The sequence below is a fragment of the Corvus hawaiiensis genome, chromosome 3, assembly GCF_020740725.1.
Source record: "Corvus hawaiiensis isolate bCorHaw1 chromosome 3, bCorHaw1.pri.cur, whole genome shotgun sequence".
In the NCBI taxonomy this organism is placed as follows: Eukaryota; Metazoa; Chordata; class Aves; order Passeriformes; family Corvidae; genus Corvus; species Corvus hawaiiensis.
The window spans coordinates 77,439,852-77,457,567 of record NC_063215.1 but is presented as its reverse complement, the minus strand read 5'-3'; the positions used below and the strand labels follow the sequence as shown (position 1 = coordinate 77,457,567).

The 17,716-nt window shown below is 39.5% G+C and overlaps 1 protein-coding gene across 1 annotated transcript; it reads left to right on the top strand.

Moving 5' to 3' along the window:
* The first annotated feature begins 11,860 nt into the window (after nucleotides 1-11,860).
* Nucleotides 11,861-17,367, top strand: LOC125322349. The gene is made up of 4 exons (XM_048296003.1): nucleotides 11,861-12,301; nucleotides 12,761-13,365; nucleotides 15,050-15,146; nucleotides 17,273-17,367. Exons 2-4 carry the CDS (start codon nucleotides 12,940-12,942, stop codon nucleotides 17,365-17,367), a joined length of 618 nt encoding a protein of 205 aa, XP_048151960.1. The 5' UTR covers nucleotides 11,861-12,301; nucleotides 12,761-12,939.
* Nucleotides 17,368-17,716: the final 349 nt, after the last annotated feature.

Below are 17,716 nucleotides of genomic sequence, written 5' to 3'. Positions count from 1 at the left end.
GTTCCTGATTCTCTACCTCCTTCGCCACAGCTAGCAGCGAGACAGGAATGGGTGTTACAGTCAGTTCATCACATGCTGTTTCTGCCACCTCTTCCTCCTCAGGAAGAGGGGTCCTTCCCCTGGCCTAGACTGGAGTCCCTCACACAGAAGACAGTCTTCCACGAATTTCTTCAGCATGAGTTCTTTCCATGGGCTGCAGTTCTTCACAAACTGCTCCAGCGTGGGTCCTCTTCTATGGCTTACAGTTCTCCAAGGAAAGGCTGCTCCAGCATGGGTTCCCTGTGAGGTCACAAGTCCTGCCAAGAAACCTGGTAGGATGGGCTCCACGGGGCCACAGGTCATGCCAGGAGCCTGCTCCAGTGTGGGCTTCCCACAGAGTCACAAAATCACAACCTTCTTTCAGGCATCCACCTGCTCTCGTGTGGGGCTCCTCCAGAGACTGCAGGTGGATCTCTGCACCCCTGTGGACCTCTGCTAGCTGCAGGGGGACAGCCTGCATCACCATGGTCTTTATCATGAGCTGCAAATGTATCTCTGGTGCCTGGAGCACCTTCTCCCCCTCCTTTGCTGGCAGTGGTGTCTGCAGTGTTGGTTCTCTCATGTATTCTCACTCCTGTCTTCTCTGTCTACAATTACTTCTGTACAATAACATTTTTTTTTCTATTTAGCATCATTATCATGGCTGATTGGCTCAGCCTTGGCCAGAAGTGGGTCCATCTTGGAAGAGTTGGGTGACATTGGCTCTGCTGGATGTGGGAGAAGCTTCTAGCAGTTTCTCAGAGAAGCCACCCTTATAGCTCCCCCATTACCAAAACCTGACTGCACAAACCTGATACAACTCCCAAGGGGCTGCTGTGCAGGGAGAACCACAGCTCCAGCCACTGGGATGCCAGCTTTCTTATGCACATTTTGAGGGTAACTACAGGACAGAAGGGTGGGTAGATAGAAATTTAATTTAGCTGTAATACCTTCTGGACATTTTTTGTGAAATTTACCATAAGGTAAAAGTGAAAGACCAGTTCAGAGCAAAAGCAGTGGAAGAGAAGGATTACTCTGCTCAATGTCCAGAAACAGATGGCCATAGTGGCAGGCTGGCCAGTGGATGTGTCTGATGGGCCCTTAGATATTCTGTCATTCCTTTGGTGGCCATGCCAGCAGAACCAACTCATGAGCATGAGATGTTGGTAGTTCAGGGCATGAAAAGAGCATAGCTTTAGAGGAGCTTGGGAACTTGGTGTTCCTTTTAATGCTTATAGAGCAACATTTCAAAGCTTACTACACATACTGCATTTTATTATGATTTTTGCCTTGATGTGGTAGCTGTGTATGACAAGCATATGGTAGGATTTTCTTTTTTGTTGCATGTATTCCATCTGGGATTTTTGCAAAGACAAGACTTGGTTTTGCACAGGTTCTTGTTTGCCACCATATTTAAAGAAAGAAGGACATATGCAGTGTTGCATCATGTCTTACACAGAGAAGATGTGGCTGATAAGCTTCGAGAAATCGATTCATATCTTCCTCCAGCTGAGGACTGGAGCAGCGTTGTGGTATTGGCTGCATGTACAAGGTCTCTCTTGTTAGCAGGTTCCATTCTGCTTTAGGTGGGTCCACGGTGGCCCTGCTTGATGCTTCCTGTTCTAGCAGTTCAGAAGGACGTAGGTCATCAGTGCACACTGTTAAATAAAGGCATAATACCTCAGTGCAGAAAGTCTAAAGCTAAGTCTGTTTTCTGACATGAAAACGATCATGAAAATGGACCTGATTTATTATTCATCTCCCCACAATAAATTTTCTTCATACAGTGATATTTAAATTTCATGTTGTGTCCCTTCTATTTCCATATTAAATTTCTTAGAAGAGTGATCACTATAAACTGCTGAGCCTGCAAGAGAGTCAAAGTGGACAGATAAGATCAAAGTAATCTGTGCCTTGCTTCAAGCAAGGAAAGGCAAAGGAAAGAAAATGAAAATTATATGCCAAGGTATATAACATTTGGAGATGATGGAATGGAAACTGAACAGAAACCTGAAAAAACAGTCTAGAGAAGAACGTCTTATTATGGAAGGTTATTAATAATGGTTAAGTTCATAACAGATAGAACTCTGCTTTGGATCTTTGTAGGGCAATCTTGTTATTTATAATTGTGGAAATTCTGGGGAAATTTTCTTGCTACAGAAGTAGCAAGAGATGGTACTTGAAGCTTTAAAAATTTGGACACAATTGGAAAAAGAGTTTCAGATTAAGTGAAAACGATAACAGTTTCAAAATGTCAAAACAGTTTGTCTCACAAAGCATCTAAAATATTTTGACATTTCTGGTTAGTTTTCAGATACTATAATAAAAGCCAAGGAAATGATTTCACAAAACCACTGAAAGTGGTTCCTAATCTACTTTTTTATGTTGCTGCCAAGTAATCAGGGTATTCCCTCCAACCACCTCCTATGGCAGGGTGTACCAATCCCCTGTCACCCCTTGTGAGTTAAGAGCTCATACCCTCTTTGAAACAATCTGTGCAAAGTACAGCTAAAAAGAAAGATGAAAATTTTCCCCTCAAATTTTCCTACACCGGTAGATCTTACTTCTCTTCTGCAGTCCTTCAGGCTGAAGAGGAAATTAAATGACACCTCCTCTACAGTGGATGAATGACACAAGACTGGTGGTAATGATGTGACCACTAAGCAGAGTGTTGTTCTCTTGGCCACTTGGAGCATAGCTCAGTTCCTTTCATGATGAGTTCCTTAAAACAATTTCTTCATTTTTGGTTGAATGAACTCCATTGCCTAACCTGAGTTGAAAAGTTTTATTTACTCTAGAAAACAAAACCTAGTGATTAAAAAGCTATTTTGAAGGCAAAATTTCTTATCTGCCAAGTCAGGGTCGCTTTCCCCACAAACTGAAAAACCCATTGCCTGTACACATTTTTAGCTAATATCCATAGTCAGTTTTCCTTGAATTGATGGTGTTGTGTAACCCAACCGTAAATCCTGATACACCATTCATATTTCTAATGAAAAGTTCATCTTTCATTTATTTTTACTGCCTTTTTGTTAGAAATAGATATTGCACTATCAATTTGGTCCATATATAGTAGGCTGAGCTAAACAAGTCAAATTAATATTCTTCTACCAAAAGTTTTTGAAGCTCTTATTTGTTTCATTTTAGTGTAGCTTTATCATTCCCAGACTTCTATTTTAGTAAATAAAAATTGATGTAATAATATGTATAATATGTATTTAATGTATTTAGTCTGTAACAACTGGAATTAATTTATAAATTTATGATTCACTGAGGATTAGGGGAAGTAGAGAACACACAGTTTCTTCCATAAGAAGCAGTGGCTGAACACTGAAGTAAAAGTTTTTTTCAAAATAGAAAATATGTGATCTGGATTTATGCCAACCACAGACAGCCATGATGCTTCAGTACAAAACATGGTAGTATTGTTTCCAAAGAATTTGTGCTCAGTCCTATCTAGTGGTTAGGAACTATAATGTAAAAAGCCATCTAATTACCAGAAATCTGGTGATTTTGTTTGTTTGTTTCTTATCCTGGATTAGATCATCCAGCTATTGTTTTTATTGTGATTTGTGGTCCCATTTCTGAAAAAAATTGACAGAAATATGGAGCCATTACAGTAGTTACTGCTGGAACGCTAACTGCTATCCTTGATTTTCTTTGCTCATCTTTTTACTAGTCAGATTTAAACCTATGAATTTCTTGTAGGTATCATACTAAGTTTTGCTTCTAGTCCATGTAATTTTTTATTATTTTTTGCTAGTATCAAGAATGTTTTTATAAAAAAAATTTCTAGGTACTGTATTCAATTACAGAAATACAGAATGGAAGAGGAAAAATAATACTAAGATACAGAAAATGTACTGTTGGGTAGAATGCATGAACAATAAGTATTTATGGTAGATGATTTGATTTCTAAGAGAGACTTATTTATGGAAGTTGGAAGAGCCTTTTTCATGTATTTCAGGTGAATTATGATGCATTTTAATGATCTGTCTCATAAGATTATAACAGAAAATTATAATAGCTTTGTATTTATTTTTCTGATTCAGATTCAAACCAGATTCAGCTCATAACAACAGTGGTAAAAATAGTACTGTGTTCAGAAGCTTTTTGCAGTCTATGGTATTTTCAGACCAGTGGACATATATGTTGGGTTTACATTTCAAAAGCAACTGCCTATAAGAAAGAACAGTATCAGCAGACATACTAATAGTGAAAACAGACATTGAAGAACATGGTGTACTTTTTACATTGGAGTTAATTTGGTGCGAACACAGTGTTTGTTACTGAAAGTATTGCGTGCTCTGGGATTTTCATAAAAACAGGTTGGTTTTTTTTCTTTAACAGAGTTGCCAATGCAAGAAACATTTTCTACCTTGTTTTCATTAACCTCTTGTTCTTGTCTTAGGCTGCATGAGGTGGGATTCATTAAAAATTATTTCTAATTGCTGTTGTGCTCTCAACAATTTTCATCCCTCTCAAGTTTTCTATAAATACCTGTTGATTTGTAATTTGACTTTAAAATACGTTACTGAAGAAAGCCATGGAAATACTGGTTTTAAGATGGATTTTTTGCTTGGACTAGAGGATTTAATTCCTGTTCACTTTTTCTGTTCTTTCTTTTCATTTTTGTAAAGATACAAATTATTTTTTTGTAGTAATGATACAACTCTGCAGAAACATTAAGCTCATGCAGATGAATTGTGCACAAAAGTACATTAGGGTGAGGTTCAAAAATATCTTTACCTAATTAAGAACCAAAGGTCCAGCTGTCAAAGTAATACTGGTCATGGAAGTCCATCTTGCAAAGGAAGTAGGGAGTAATGGTAAGTGGCAGAAAGTCAGTTTTATTGGTGTGAGCTGTACCCACATTACTGCTGTTATTGTCTGTTATGGCCAGTGTAGCTGCACTAGCAAAGCATTCTTCTTGGGAACTTCACTCAAGGTGAGCTTCACTCAAGGTGGAAAAGTAGATGCCATGGTACAAAACAGACTGAGTCAATTACATGGTATCACCTAGTTCAGAAAAAGAAAAGTGCTCCAATTAAAAACTGTCTGCAAATCTTTATTGCTGTCTTCTTGATGCAAGTGTGGAGGCTTGGATGTATTCAGAAACTGTCTGGGCTTTTTAGCCCCATACTCATCCCAAACTCAGGATTCATTTTGAGTTTAGTAGCCAGTAGATATAAAAAAGTACCACCGTTCATTAAGTACAAACTTTTGAAATTTCATGTCTAATATCGTAACTTGTTGTGAAACACTGATACTTTCCTAAGAATCCCTTAAGATTCCTTCAGAGAGCACACGTTTCTTTTAGGCCTAAAGTTATTTTCATTGTTGCATTTTTTAAAATCATCTATGTGCTTCGATTTTAGTTTATTTGCACACTCAGACTGGTGCAAGATTTCCCTCTAGTGGTTACAACACATACAAAATGTCTGAAAGTGTAATGTCGTATCTGTACTACCTTAGGGTTTGTCATTTTACATCGAAAGTATGCACAGGTATTTCAGACCTTAAATAGATGTTATTTGTAGATGCAATCAAAGTTTCTTTACAGCTTGAATTAAGAGAATCATATCACCGAGTACAATGTAGTAATATGTTTTACTTTTTCCCCATGTTAGATCTTTTTTCATTGTGAGCTGGAGTTGTCTTTGTGTAACAGAGAATCTGTACCCAGTTATATCAGCACACATTACCAGTTGCTTGAGCTTTCTCCATCAGATTGTCCAGTTAGTAGAAATAATTTCTTTTCTTCATAGCAGATAGTAGTGTCACTAGAGAATTAAATCTGCATCCCTTTTTCACTTTACCTATAAATTTCTGTTCTTCTAAGACACAGCAACGTATAATAAAAGGGACAAAACATCACAAGTCTATTTCAGGCTCATTTGCTGGGAGCTGTTTGGTGAATTCCTCTTCTGTTTAGGATTAATTTATAGAAATGAACAATAGGGGAGGAAATTGGAAATACATTCTCAAGCCGCTTTAATTACTATTCTCTTTCGGGGTTAAATTATTAGAGTCACAGAATGGGTAAGGATGGAAGGCACCACAGTGGGTCAGCTGGTCCAACCTCCCTGCTTATACTCAGTTAACAATGCTCACTTGTTTTGTCTTAGGGAGTTACTGGTTTTGCTGCACTGGCCAATAGGTAAATTGACCCTTGTTCCACCCAGAAAATTCCACATATACTTTATTGCCAGGGATTAAGCGGAACTATTGAAAAGAATTTCACTGACCTTGTGGCAGTCCACTGCAGAGGCAAGTGTCTCTATACGTAGAGCTTTCTCTCCAGATTTATTGGTACATGGTACTGATAGCTTCTTCATAAACTCTGTGTAACCAAGAAGTATATTTACGTGTATATTTGTGTAGAGATATTTATTATTTATGTACGTATTTATATATTATGGATACATTTATAGGCTTGTCTATAGCTTCCTAAAGTTTGTGAACTTTCAGGTGTCATTTTCATCCAGCTTTTATCTTCCTTAAATTTCTTGTTAGAGGTCTTTGTCAGAGGTCTGAAGCATCTTGCTGTTACATATTTATTTGCTTTGCAGATCTCATTAGGATTACTTCCTTTGCTAGACAGCTCCTGACTAACTGTATAGCAGGGAAGACTTCAGGTGATTTGGGACTGAGCTGTACTCCCATTATATTAGCACTAAATATATTTTTTTCTTGAATATGAATGTATTTGGATACCAGAGGACTGCTACCATCTCACCATGTTAGTCTCATAGATACTGAGGATGCGGCAGCTCAGCCACTTCTCCACTCTGGGACAAAGGGTTCATATCAGAAGCCTGGGTAAGAAATAGGCAATGAGAGAAATATAGCATATATATATAACAGGAAATCATAAGAAAAAATGTAGGGTGCTTTTTCATTTCCAGAGAAACCTTCACTAGGACATGCTGACTGATCTTGTTTAGCTTCATGTAATTTGGGACCCCCTTCCACATTTGCTTTCAATTCTAGCCCAGTTTTTTGTTGCAGGTGAAAGGCACTGAGGGAGTGAAGACTGCTTTCAGTTTCACTTTCAGAATATTGATCATATTTAACTTTAACAGGTAGCTAAACCATCCTACATTTAATGGAGGCATGATATAGAAATGAGAAAAAAAGAAGTTTCAAACCAAACTGATTTGGAAGTTTGCCACTGTCACAATAATTCTGCTGTGGTGAAACTTGAATGGGCAACATGCAAGGCAACAGAAATCGCTCCCAGGGAGCTTTTACAGAGGCCAAGATAAATTATATGTAATTCAAGCACCCTGGAATATTCTAAATGGTAGACAGTAAATGAGCGGTGCTTAAGTGAGAGTGGCTCATGTCAACTAAATTATTACACTGAATTGTGGATACTAAGTTGTTAGTAGTGTACACTCAAAACTAGTAAACAAATCACAGTAACAAGTTAGTAATTCAGGCAGAGCAAGCCCTCAAGCTTTGCTGTTGCAGCTGGGGAAGTCATGAGCTCAATCTGAAACTGCTTATCCAAAAAGCCAGAAGGAAGTACCATAAAGCTGAGTTTGGAGGTCACATCACTGTTATGTGCTTCCACGATGCAGGGCAGGCTGTCTGGGACAGACAGCTGTCCATGCTGCCAACACTGGAGTGAAAAGGAGGGATTTAAAAAAAATAAAGAGAAAAATGAGTCTATGCTTTACATTGTGGATGCTTCCAAAGTCTCCAGCTTGCTAGTTAAGCAGCTGGCAGCATCTTGCCAGGAGGAGACCTGCCATCCACTTGGAGAAAGGATAAAAAATGTTAAGAACACCAGTGTTAAGGTGCTCACATGACACTGTTGGGGCTGCTCGAGGCAGCACAGCGTCCAGCTGCACACGTCCTTGGCTTCTGCTGCTGCAGGCAGGGGTCAGCTGCAGCAAGCAGGGAAAGCTGTCAGCTGCAGCAAGCAGGGAAAGCTGTCAGCTGCAGGAAACAGGGAAAGCTGTCAGCTGCAGCAAGCAGGGAAAGCTGGCTCCTTCGCAAGGAGCAAGCCCCAAACAAAGGTGGCGTAAAAGTGTCGGCAAAGGCAAAGGACGAGAGAGGGGTCTTTGTGTAGGTTCCAGCTGGTTTATTGCCGGTGGAAAATCCATGGTCAAAGACCAAGAATTGAGACAGATCACAGTATTTTATACGGGGGTGGAACAAGCGGGAACAACCAATGGGGATCGACTGAGAAGGAGGGGACAACAGGGGAATATCCAATAGGGATAACCTAAGGGAGGGAATTACATGAGTAGACCAATGGAGCATCGAAGAAGGGAGAACTTCCCAGAACTAATACATAGGCTACTAGGGGAAATACATAAACGTGAACTTATACATAAAACTGGGTGAAGAATTCCTAAATCAATGAACTTAAAACATGTAAACTAAGAACCACTATGAGCATGGGGACTCGCCGTATCCAAGGGGTGAGAATCAGACCTCTGTGTTCTGGAGGCCGGTCCAGCTGTTCTCTGAATGCTCTGCTGCAGTGGCCACTGCCACCTGCACTGCAGCACTCACACTTCGTAGGGAAATATTGCAGCAGGACAAGTTAAGCTGAGCTGCTCTCAGCTGCATGTGAGGAGAAGTGTCACTCCACTGCACAGGAAGGGCTCCAGTGTTGCTCCTCTTGACTTCAGTGGCATGATGGATATCCCACTAGCAAATATTGAGACAAATAACATGTGCAGAACTGGCCATAGATTTGAAATATTTTGCCACTCTTGGATGTCAGTGATCACAGTATCACAGCAGTGAATCTCCTCAGTCATCAAATAGTAGCTTTCAAATGCACCAGCAACTGTGGTCACATGGAGCAAGTAACAACTTCACACAAATAAATGGCTATGTTCCTCACCTTAATAAATATGTGATTTCCTATCACATCATCAAACAATTACATATTGTATAAGAAAATTGAAGCTTAAAGTATAATGAAAAACAAGCAAATAAAAACATATCACAAACACATTAATAACTTTAAAAAGCATAAGCAACAAATACACCTTTTAAATCTATTTGTCAGCACATTTCTTATGACAAAAGCTTGATTATAATTAAATCATAAATTTAATTAATCCTAGGAACTATCTGGAACTTCATTTTATGTAGTTGATACGTCGCTTTTCGCTTAAATCACTATGAGGTGGGAAGTGTTAGATATTGCTTTGATATTACTGATGGCTCTGCTTTTCTCTATTACTTTTATAGAGTTTTTTACTTTTACTTTTTACAAATTTTACAAATTTACAAATTACTTTTATTTGCTAGCTAAGTATTTTTGGAAATTATTCAGTAGTATTAAAAGAAAATATTTAATGGAATTTTTGTGGGTTTGTATGGTATTTTTCTTTGTATCAGTTTAGACGTATCCCACCACATACATTATTTAAAAGTAAATAATTTCTTCCTAATATCTAATCTAAACCTTTTAAACCCTTTTAGCTTAAGGCCATTCCCCCTTGTCCTATCACTATGTGCCCTTGTTCTTCTCCAGCTCTCACGCAGGCTCCCTTAAGGTGCAGGAAGGCTGCTGTAAGGTGTCCCCTAGGAGCCTTCTCCAGGCTGAACAGCCCCATCCCTGCCAGCCTTCACAGCAGAGGTGCTCCAGCCCTGTGATCATCTTCTGTGGACTTGCTCCAACAGCCCATGTGTGTTCACGTTTACAGAAGCCCAATATGAGCCGTGAAGCTGCTGCATACTTATTTGCATAAATAGAGGATAAAATAAAATGTAATTTTGTTTTGGGGTTCTATGATTTTCAACAGAGAAGGGTCAAGGTCTGTGCCTGGATTGTTGGTATCAGAGCAGTGAAGATACAGAATGATAAATCATTCATCAGATTTTGGAGAATGCAGTGAGTGTAGGATAAGTCCAGCACTTCAATGCTTGTGGAATATTTTATATTCTCTTCTACTTAAAAAAAAATTGTCACCACTGATTTATGTCTCCTTGTTCTGTTTATACGTTAAGTTTCTGGCTGCTGCTTTACTGTTAATAATATGATTTTAGAAAGCAAAGGAGCAATTTACAAGTAATAACTTCTCATTGGTCTCTCCAGTAGGGAGAAACTTGTGCAACTGCTTCAGGGTTTAGGAAAATTCTTCTCCCAAAACTTCTTCAGAGTGGAATGGGAAGGGGATTTCCCTGGGTGCCCCTGTCACTGGCAGTTCTTTTGCAGGGCTACAAGTCTGGCAGTGAGACTTCGGCTGAGGTCTGCAGGCCTTGGTACATATGGTTAACTTCCTAATGCTGGTTCTGGGGACCTGATTAAAACTGTCAGAGCTTTCAATTAGATTTATGGTTTTTTCCAGAGGAATTTGTGAGGTTTTAGCAGTGTTAAAAGATCAGGCATGCATAGACATACTGACTTTGTTAACATGTTGAATTAACACATCAAATGTTTTAAAATTACCTGGGTGGAAGGCCTGTGAAAGTGTAAAGTATTTTACTTATTTACTTTGTCTAATATTTATTAGGCAACTGTCTGAAATAAAACATGTTGCTCTTTGTGATAGTTTTTAAATGAATGAAAATTCTGTTAAAGCAGGGAGTCCTCACAAACACTTCACAAGGCAATCATCAACTTGTACCACTATTCCTTGTTTGCTCCTGTTGGCAAAGGTACTTCTGCCTCTCAGGGAGCTGTTCTGACTTATTTGGCCATATTTACTGAGGAACTACTGTGTTGCCAGGAGCAGGAGTGGCTTCGTGTGGTTTTGACTGAGGGGTGCAGACCAGGAAGAACTGCAGGGGTCAGGGCTTTAGGTGAGAACTTCTGTTTATTCACTAATTCCCCGGCAACCAACAACCACGAGAAAGCAAACATTGAAAAGGTTCACGATAGAGCAAGCCTAAATGTTCAGTTTCTTATACAAATTAAAGTCAGCTACCAGCCTAGGCAGTTACCAGCCTAAACAATATCTTAGGTATGAAACCTCATGCGTTAAGAATACATCCCCTGCTTTCCTGAACTTAAAATGTCTTAAACGGATGAAGAAGGTAAATGATGATGGAGAGTTACTGGAGTTTCTTTTATTTTTGCTGGGATAAAAGCTGACACTGTCACGTTTGCCACTCAGACACCTCCTTCTCATTGCCAAGGTTGGAGTATATTTTCCTTGATGATGATGTCAAGAAAGTTGCCTCACAAAATCCATTTCTTCATAATGCCTTACCTAAAGCGAAGTATTTGTTGAGAGGCACTCTTGGCAAATGTTCCCTCTTTCCAGATCCCACCATCCTTAGTCTTGAGATCGTATTTCCTTCATTTATATTTTGGAGAAAGCATGACCAGGACATGGAGTCTCCATGCACCTGGTACAAAATGTGATGTCAGTGGGACAAGCAACCGACAGGCTTTGTATTTGTACCTTATTACAGACCATAACCTTTATGCTGGCCGCTGACAACTGCTCAGCATTTGAACTTGTAACCTATGAACAGTTCGGTGTTTTTTTCTGTGGGTAAGTGTTGTTCCCTATATTTTTTAGAAAAAGTAAAAATACCCAAAACAAAACAAACACCAAAATCCCCCCTCCAAATCAGAACCAACTTGCATACAGTGTTGCATTCAGAAAAATCACCATCTGGTTAGAACTTTTAGCTCCACTTGAGTTTGACCTGAAGTGGGGATCTGTAGAAGCAAATTGTCTTATCATGTGAAATATTAGGATACAACCAATACTCCTACTGACAGCAGAGGAATGGGAAAACTTGGGAATTTGATGTCTCTTCTTAACCTTTGGAGGGATTTGCAGTATAGGGTCACGGGCTTTACTTCTTTAAATGTGCTTTTTTAGCCCATTCTTTCTGTCCTGTCCCTGTCCATTCTTTTGTCTTCACTGCACCTGCTTCCATTTTATTTTTCACTCTTATTTCAGATACATTCTGTAGGGCTCTTCTTTTAGTGTACAAGCATCTGCCCAGACAGTCTTGACTTCTGTTGGTGTAGATTTTTAGATTTCCAGAGTGTTTCCAGTGGAACTGTAGATGACTCTAAAGGGATTTTAAGATTACAAACAACATAATGTTTCCTAGCTACACATGATGGATCTGTCAAAGCAGGTAACGAAGTTGGTAGGGTGTGTAAACATCTTACGCAAACCAGTTACATTAGCGTAGGAAGAAGGCATTAAATTGTTTCTTGTGAGTGAATGAAGTTCTTGGAGACTCCGCATTTCTCAAAGAATGGAAATAAAGTACCTTTGAATCAAGATGAGGTGCTCATCAACTTCACCTGCTGAAACAGATACCCCCACCCCAATTTTTTGAGGTAAGTAACAAAAGCCCAGCCACTGCCCTGAAAGGGCTGAAACCAAGTGCCTAGGGGGGAAGCAGACTGTGTTTTCCCAGCTGTCTCAGACTTACCAATCCTAGGGAGAACGGATGCAAGCTAGTAGTGTAGCAGGCTTATTCTATCTTTTTGAAATAAACATTCTTTTGAGCTACTTAAGCATCAGTCAGTTTTCTAGTGATGTTTTTGTTTGGGTTTGGTTTTTTTCCACATAACATTTGTTTCCTCCTTTTTCCTTCTGTTATCTTCATTACCTGCTTTCTGCAGTCATCTTTGATCATGAAACACTTTCTCTGAATGTAAAGGATTTTATAGGGGTTTTGTATTGCATGTATCCTAACAGTATTTTATATGTATGTAAATGTATATGTATATGTATATTTATATATTATTTTGCGTATATAAAAATATTAAAAAGTATATATGCATGTTTTACAGTTTCTGAAGTCTGAAGATACTCTGCATTTGGATGGTGCTAAAAAAAAATCTCTCTTGGATGAAAAAAAACAAAAAGAAAAGAAAGAAAATAAACCACAGGATTTACCACATCAGTAGGACACGTTTGTTCATGGTGGTTTTTGTTACATTTCCCTAATCTGAATTTCAGAAAGGAGGGCATGGAAGAAGACACTTTTAAGGAGGAAGACCATCCATCTCAGCAGTCTGTCAGTGATCTGACCAGCATGGTACCATCTTCCAGTACAACAGAAAAGGTTGTACCTCCTTTATACCCAGGTTGGGTTGGCAATATGAGTGAGTCCTCCAGAAAGAGCTGTTCACTTCCATTTAGTTCAGAAGCCAGTGGTCTGATAAGCAGCAGTAGTAATATCTCAACTGATAACATGAGCCACAACCAAGCTTTTCAGCATCCAAAGCAATTATGTTATTCAACCAACTCTGATATTTTTCCTCAGAAGCTGACTTCCAGTGTAAACCAGGCTGGAATTCATGATGTGAGTGAGACCTTGGAAATGTTCACTCCTCCTTTGCTCCCTGCCTCAGAGATGAACCGTTGTGCTACCACATGCAAAACCATGGAGCAGGTTGGTTTGCTGTAAATAATCACTGAATTTTTAAATGCACATTGTGTATTCCTGATAGTGGCCCAGCCTGTCCAGAAAGAAAGGGTCAGTTACTTTCATGTCTGTAGGAAGCTTTACTGTCAAGACTGGGAAGTGCATCATAACCCTGTGTCTGATGCTGTTGCTCTAATGCACCCATGCAATAAAGTGCTTTCCACAAGAGACAATTAAACAATCCTGCTCTTATTCCTCTTTGATAGTTATTGCTATCTTCCTCCCTCTAGTGGAAAGGTTTGCATGTTCTGGCTCCACATTCTTGTGTCTGTAATGGTTGTGAGGCATGTTCATGTTCTTTTTCATATGTCTTTTTATCAGTCCTCATGCTCCATGTTCTTTTTATACATTTTTTTCATTTCTGACTTTTTTCTCTTCTTAGTTTTGACAAAGTGGTGCACAGAAGTAACTCCACAGTATCTCTTCCACTGGATGATCAATCTGCTTCTTGTAAGACAGTAAACAATACAATGTCTTAGCTGTATATTTTAAAGAGACTCTTATATTTCCAACACAGTTGAATTTATTACTTAGCATGTATCTATGCTGGCAGTTCTCAATCCTCTCTCCTTTTATTATCATTATTTATCATTATTTTTATCATTATTTTTTGTTTAGGTTTATCATTATTTTCACATTTTTTTATTCTAAGGAAGAGTGTAGTACTTTACATATAGGGGCAGGAAGTTTGTTATTCCTTGGTTGCTGGGAAAGTAATAATGTAAGTAAGGCTGCACTTGAAGATAATTTCTTGTGAGTCCCAGGAGTCTGCTACTTCTGTTCTCAGATGACATAAACAAGGTCATTAAGTTTAATGACCAGAATGTATCCTGTGATATTGTAAACTATTAACAGCTGGTCATAAAATCTGATACTGAGTCTTAGGCATTCTTTGTTCTTTGGTGCCTTCTGCCATTTGACTATGTGAATTACTTGAACTCTTCTTAAAGAGCCTGGTGAAGAAAAAGTGACCTTGGACTTTGCTTTATTACATGGTGCTCTCGAATAATACCAGAGAGAGAGACAGTAGAGTGAAAATTGTGCTTACAGGTAGACTGCCAGGAAGCTTCTGGCACAGCAGCAATATGACACTGTCTTTATGTTGTAAATTTTAGCTCTGGGACAGATCTGGTAATTCACAATAAATAAATAAGAGGAAAAAAAAGACCTATCACTTGTACGACTGATCTCTGGTAGTTCTTCTCAGTGGACAGGACAGAAGAAACAGATGAGTTAAAGAAGGAGTCAAATAGATATAAACTGGGAAACTCAGAAAATCAAGGCAAGTTGGATAGGTGTGGGGAGTACCTGGCCTGCAGAAGGGCTGTGGAAATGGTCACAGCAATTTAGTCAGAAACAGAATCATTCTTCTACTCTTTCATCCCTAGTTTCAGACCATGCTTATATTTCCTACGACTTGCATCTCTGGCCTGTGGATATTGACTTTTGAAAGCTCCTTTTCATCAATGCCAGTGTACACTTTGAGTTCTAACATGCCAAAAGAGTTTTAAATATAAATGTTAAAATTCTTTATTCAAAGTAATACACACTTTAAGAAAAGCCTATCCCCAAAGCTCAGATAAGGTGATTCTTTCTGATTAAAAACCATGCAGAAGTGTAGTTTGATACTGTATCTTCCTGATATTTTCAGGCTCCGGGGCAGCAGGACCAGCTGATGAAGCAGCAGATGGAGCAGCTGCAAAGGCTGGTGGCTGAACAGCAGAAAATCATTGCACTTTACAACCCAGGTACTCATGGAATCTCTCCTCACACGGTGGCACCTACACCTGCTGCTGCTTGCACACCAGCAGCAAAATACAGCAGTTCTTTAAAGAGAAGGTTTGATAGTTGTTTTCAGTGGCTGGGGGCTCTTTCTCTGGCAGTTATGCTAAAATATTCCCTTCTTTACAAATATTGCATCCAAGCTGTTAACTTCTGAAAACACTTCTTTCCTCACCTGTATACTAAAATTTCAGGAGAACCTTTATGTTTAATAAGAGACCTCTGTATAGACTTCTATTGAAGTAGTCTTGAATGGTAGTACAGAAAATTATCGTAGAGTGGTAAAAATTACAGAGAAGCTGAAATATCCTTTCTCTTCTGTACCTATATATGAAAGTTCCAGCTTTACATGGATAAAAGAAGAAGAAGAAAGTCAACACACCATTCTTCTGTTAATAGATACTTACCTTTAATAGTGCAGCCTGTTCCTAACAGCATGATACCACTCCTTGAACAGTTTCATTTGACAGTGGGATTGCTGGAAAACACCATCTGCTGAGCAAGTAGAAAAAGAGGACCCCACACACCTTCCCATGCTGTCCACAGCAGTAGAACATTCTCTTCAGTGTGTGCCCAAGGTGAAAGAAGAATTTAGGAAAATCATGTAGACTTGTGAGAGCATTGGCCTTGCTTTAGCAGGGCTGCTTGTGCATAACATCAGACAGGGGGTATCCATAATTTCATGGAAGGCCAGGGTTGATGCTGCTTCTCAGGTAACCTGCTGGGGAGGCAGCTTCACCTAACCCATGAGCTAAGGCTCTAAGCAGCCTAAAGCATCCCCTGGCTGCATGTATACATTGATCTGGCATTATTTTTTTTCAGTCTAATGTCAAGCTACTTGACCCAGTTGAGGATCTGTGCAAGAATCTCATTATGTTAAGATCTCAGAGGAGAGTTAGGAGAACTAGGTGATGACACCTTTCATTCTAGAGTTCAGTGTATCCTGATGAGGTCTTACAAACAACTTTTTGGAATTGAAAATCTACTTTTTTTTTTTTTAAAGTTTTTTTTCCCATGTTCTAATCATACAAGGTGAGAGTAAGTCCTCTGAGACACCCGCGTCTTTTGTTGTTCCCCCATTCACATATAAAAATACTTCATAGCACATCTAGTTTGACCAGTTTGGACATAGTCCTTTATAATCAAAATTCTATTTATTTCAATTGCCATACGAGGAACATCTACTTGCAAAAGTTCATTCAAGACAATAGGCATTACTTTAGGCACATTTAGAGATAATAATAAAAATTAAGAGTTTATGGCCATCCCCTTACCCCCTATCCTGGAAACCCTTGGAGTTGGCACTATTTTAGGGAAATACTACCTTACGTTATTGCTTTCATAAAAGAAAATGAAATTTTAGCAAGTTTCATCTACCTCACCAATGAGCATAATACCTGTTGTTAGCTAACAAAATAAAAGGGGCTTTGCTTCATTCCCTCTCAGCCTCATGGGTTGAGAGAACCTTCTGGTAGGAATGACAAAATGTTGGGCTGGATAAACAATGGACAAACAGATCCACTGCACCGTTGGGGTGCAGAGGTGCTGTCATTGAACATGTTCACAGCAGCTTGAAAAGCTGTGGGGCTGTCAGAGCACGTAGGCAGGCAGGAGGTGTATGCTGGGGTAGAGGCACCAGGCGGCAAGCAAGGGCCAACCACCACCCCAGAGAGACCACTAAGAGCCAGGCTTTCTTCAGCTTAGGTTGTTTGCTTGCGTTGTGGGGCCCTCTCTGAGCTTCCTGATGATGCCAGCAGTGCAAAGAAATATGAGACTGAAGGGAACAAGAAACTTGGGAAAGAGCACAGTGTCAGATCTGTTTGAAGGTCTTGATGGAGTGTAGCAATCAGGGATTTTTTGTGGGGGGATAAGGAGGATTTCAACCATTGGCCCTGCAGCCAGAAGCTAAGCCACAGCAGCAGTGGTATGAGCAGGCCTGGCTGCCATTGTACCAGATTTCCTGATGGAGCTATGCCACTGTGAATTAGCTGTCAAGAGCCACTGCTGTATACTAGGGAGACAGCCTGAGAAAGAGAGAGGATGGAGACTATGAGTAAATGAAATCTTCATCATCCTGTTCTTTTTGCCTCAGAGAAAAGGCTGGTTGAAATGGCAGGAAAAGTCTTCAAGGTGTCTGCGGTGACCAGGTGGAACAAGTATACAGTCTGTGGCTTCCAAGTTTTCTAATCAAAGCAGAACCTCCACGGAGCAATTATGTTGCTCATTAATCTCTGCCCAAATGCCACAATTAGCAAGGTGTTTGTTGTTACTTCCAGCCGTTCAGTGAGAGCAGAAGTGTTCTGTGGCTGCACCACTTTTTTTGGGTTCTTAGGAAGGGCTGAGAAGGAAAGTGTCTTAAGTCTGCTATGCTTCACCATACAAATTTCTCTTCCCCCTGCCCCAGTGCTGTGAATCCTTAAATGCTTTTCTGAAGAGAGCTAGTACAGTTAGTACCATGAACTCAAGACCAAACTCATACAGTTAGAAATATATTTATAGGATTCTCTTTGGGTGTATTTACATATCCAGCTACATT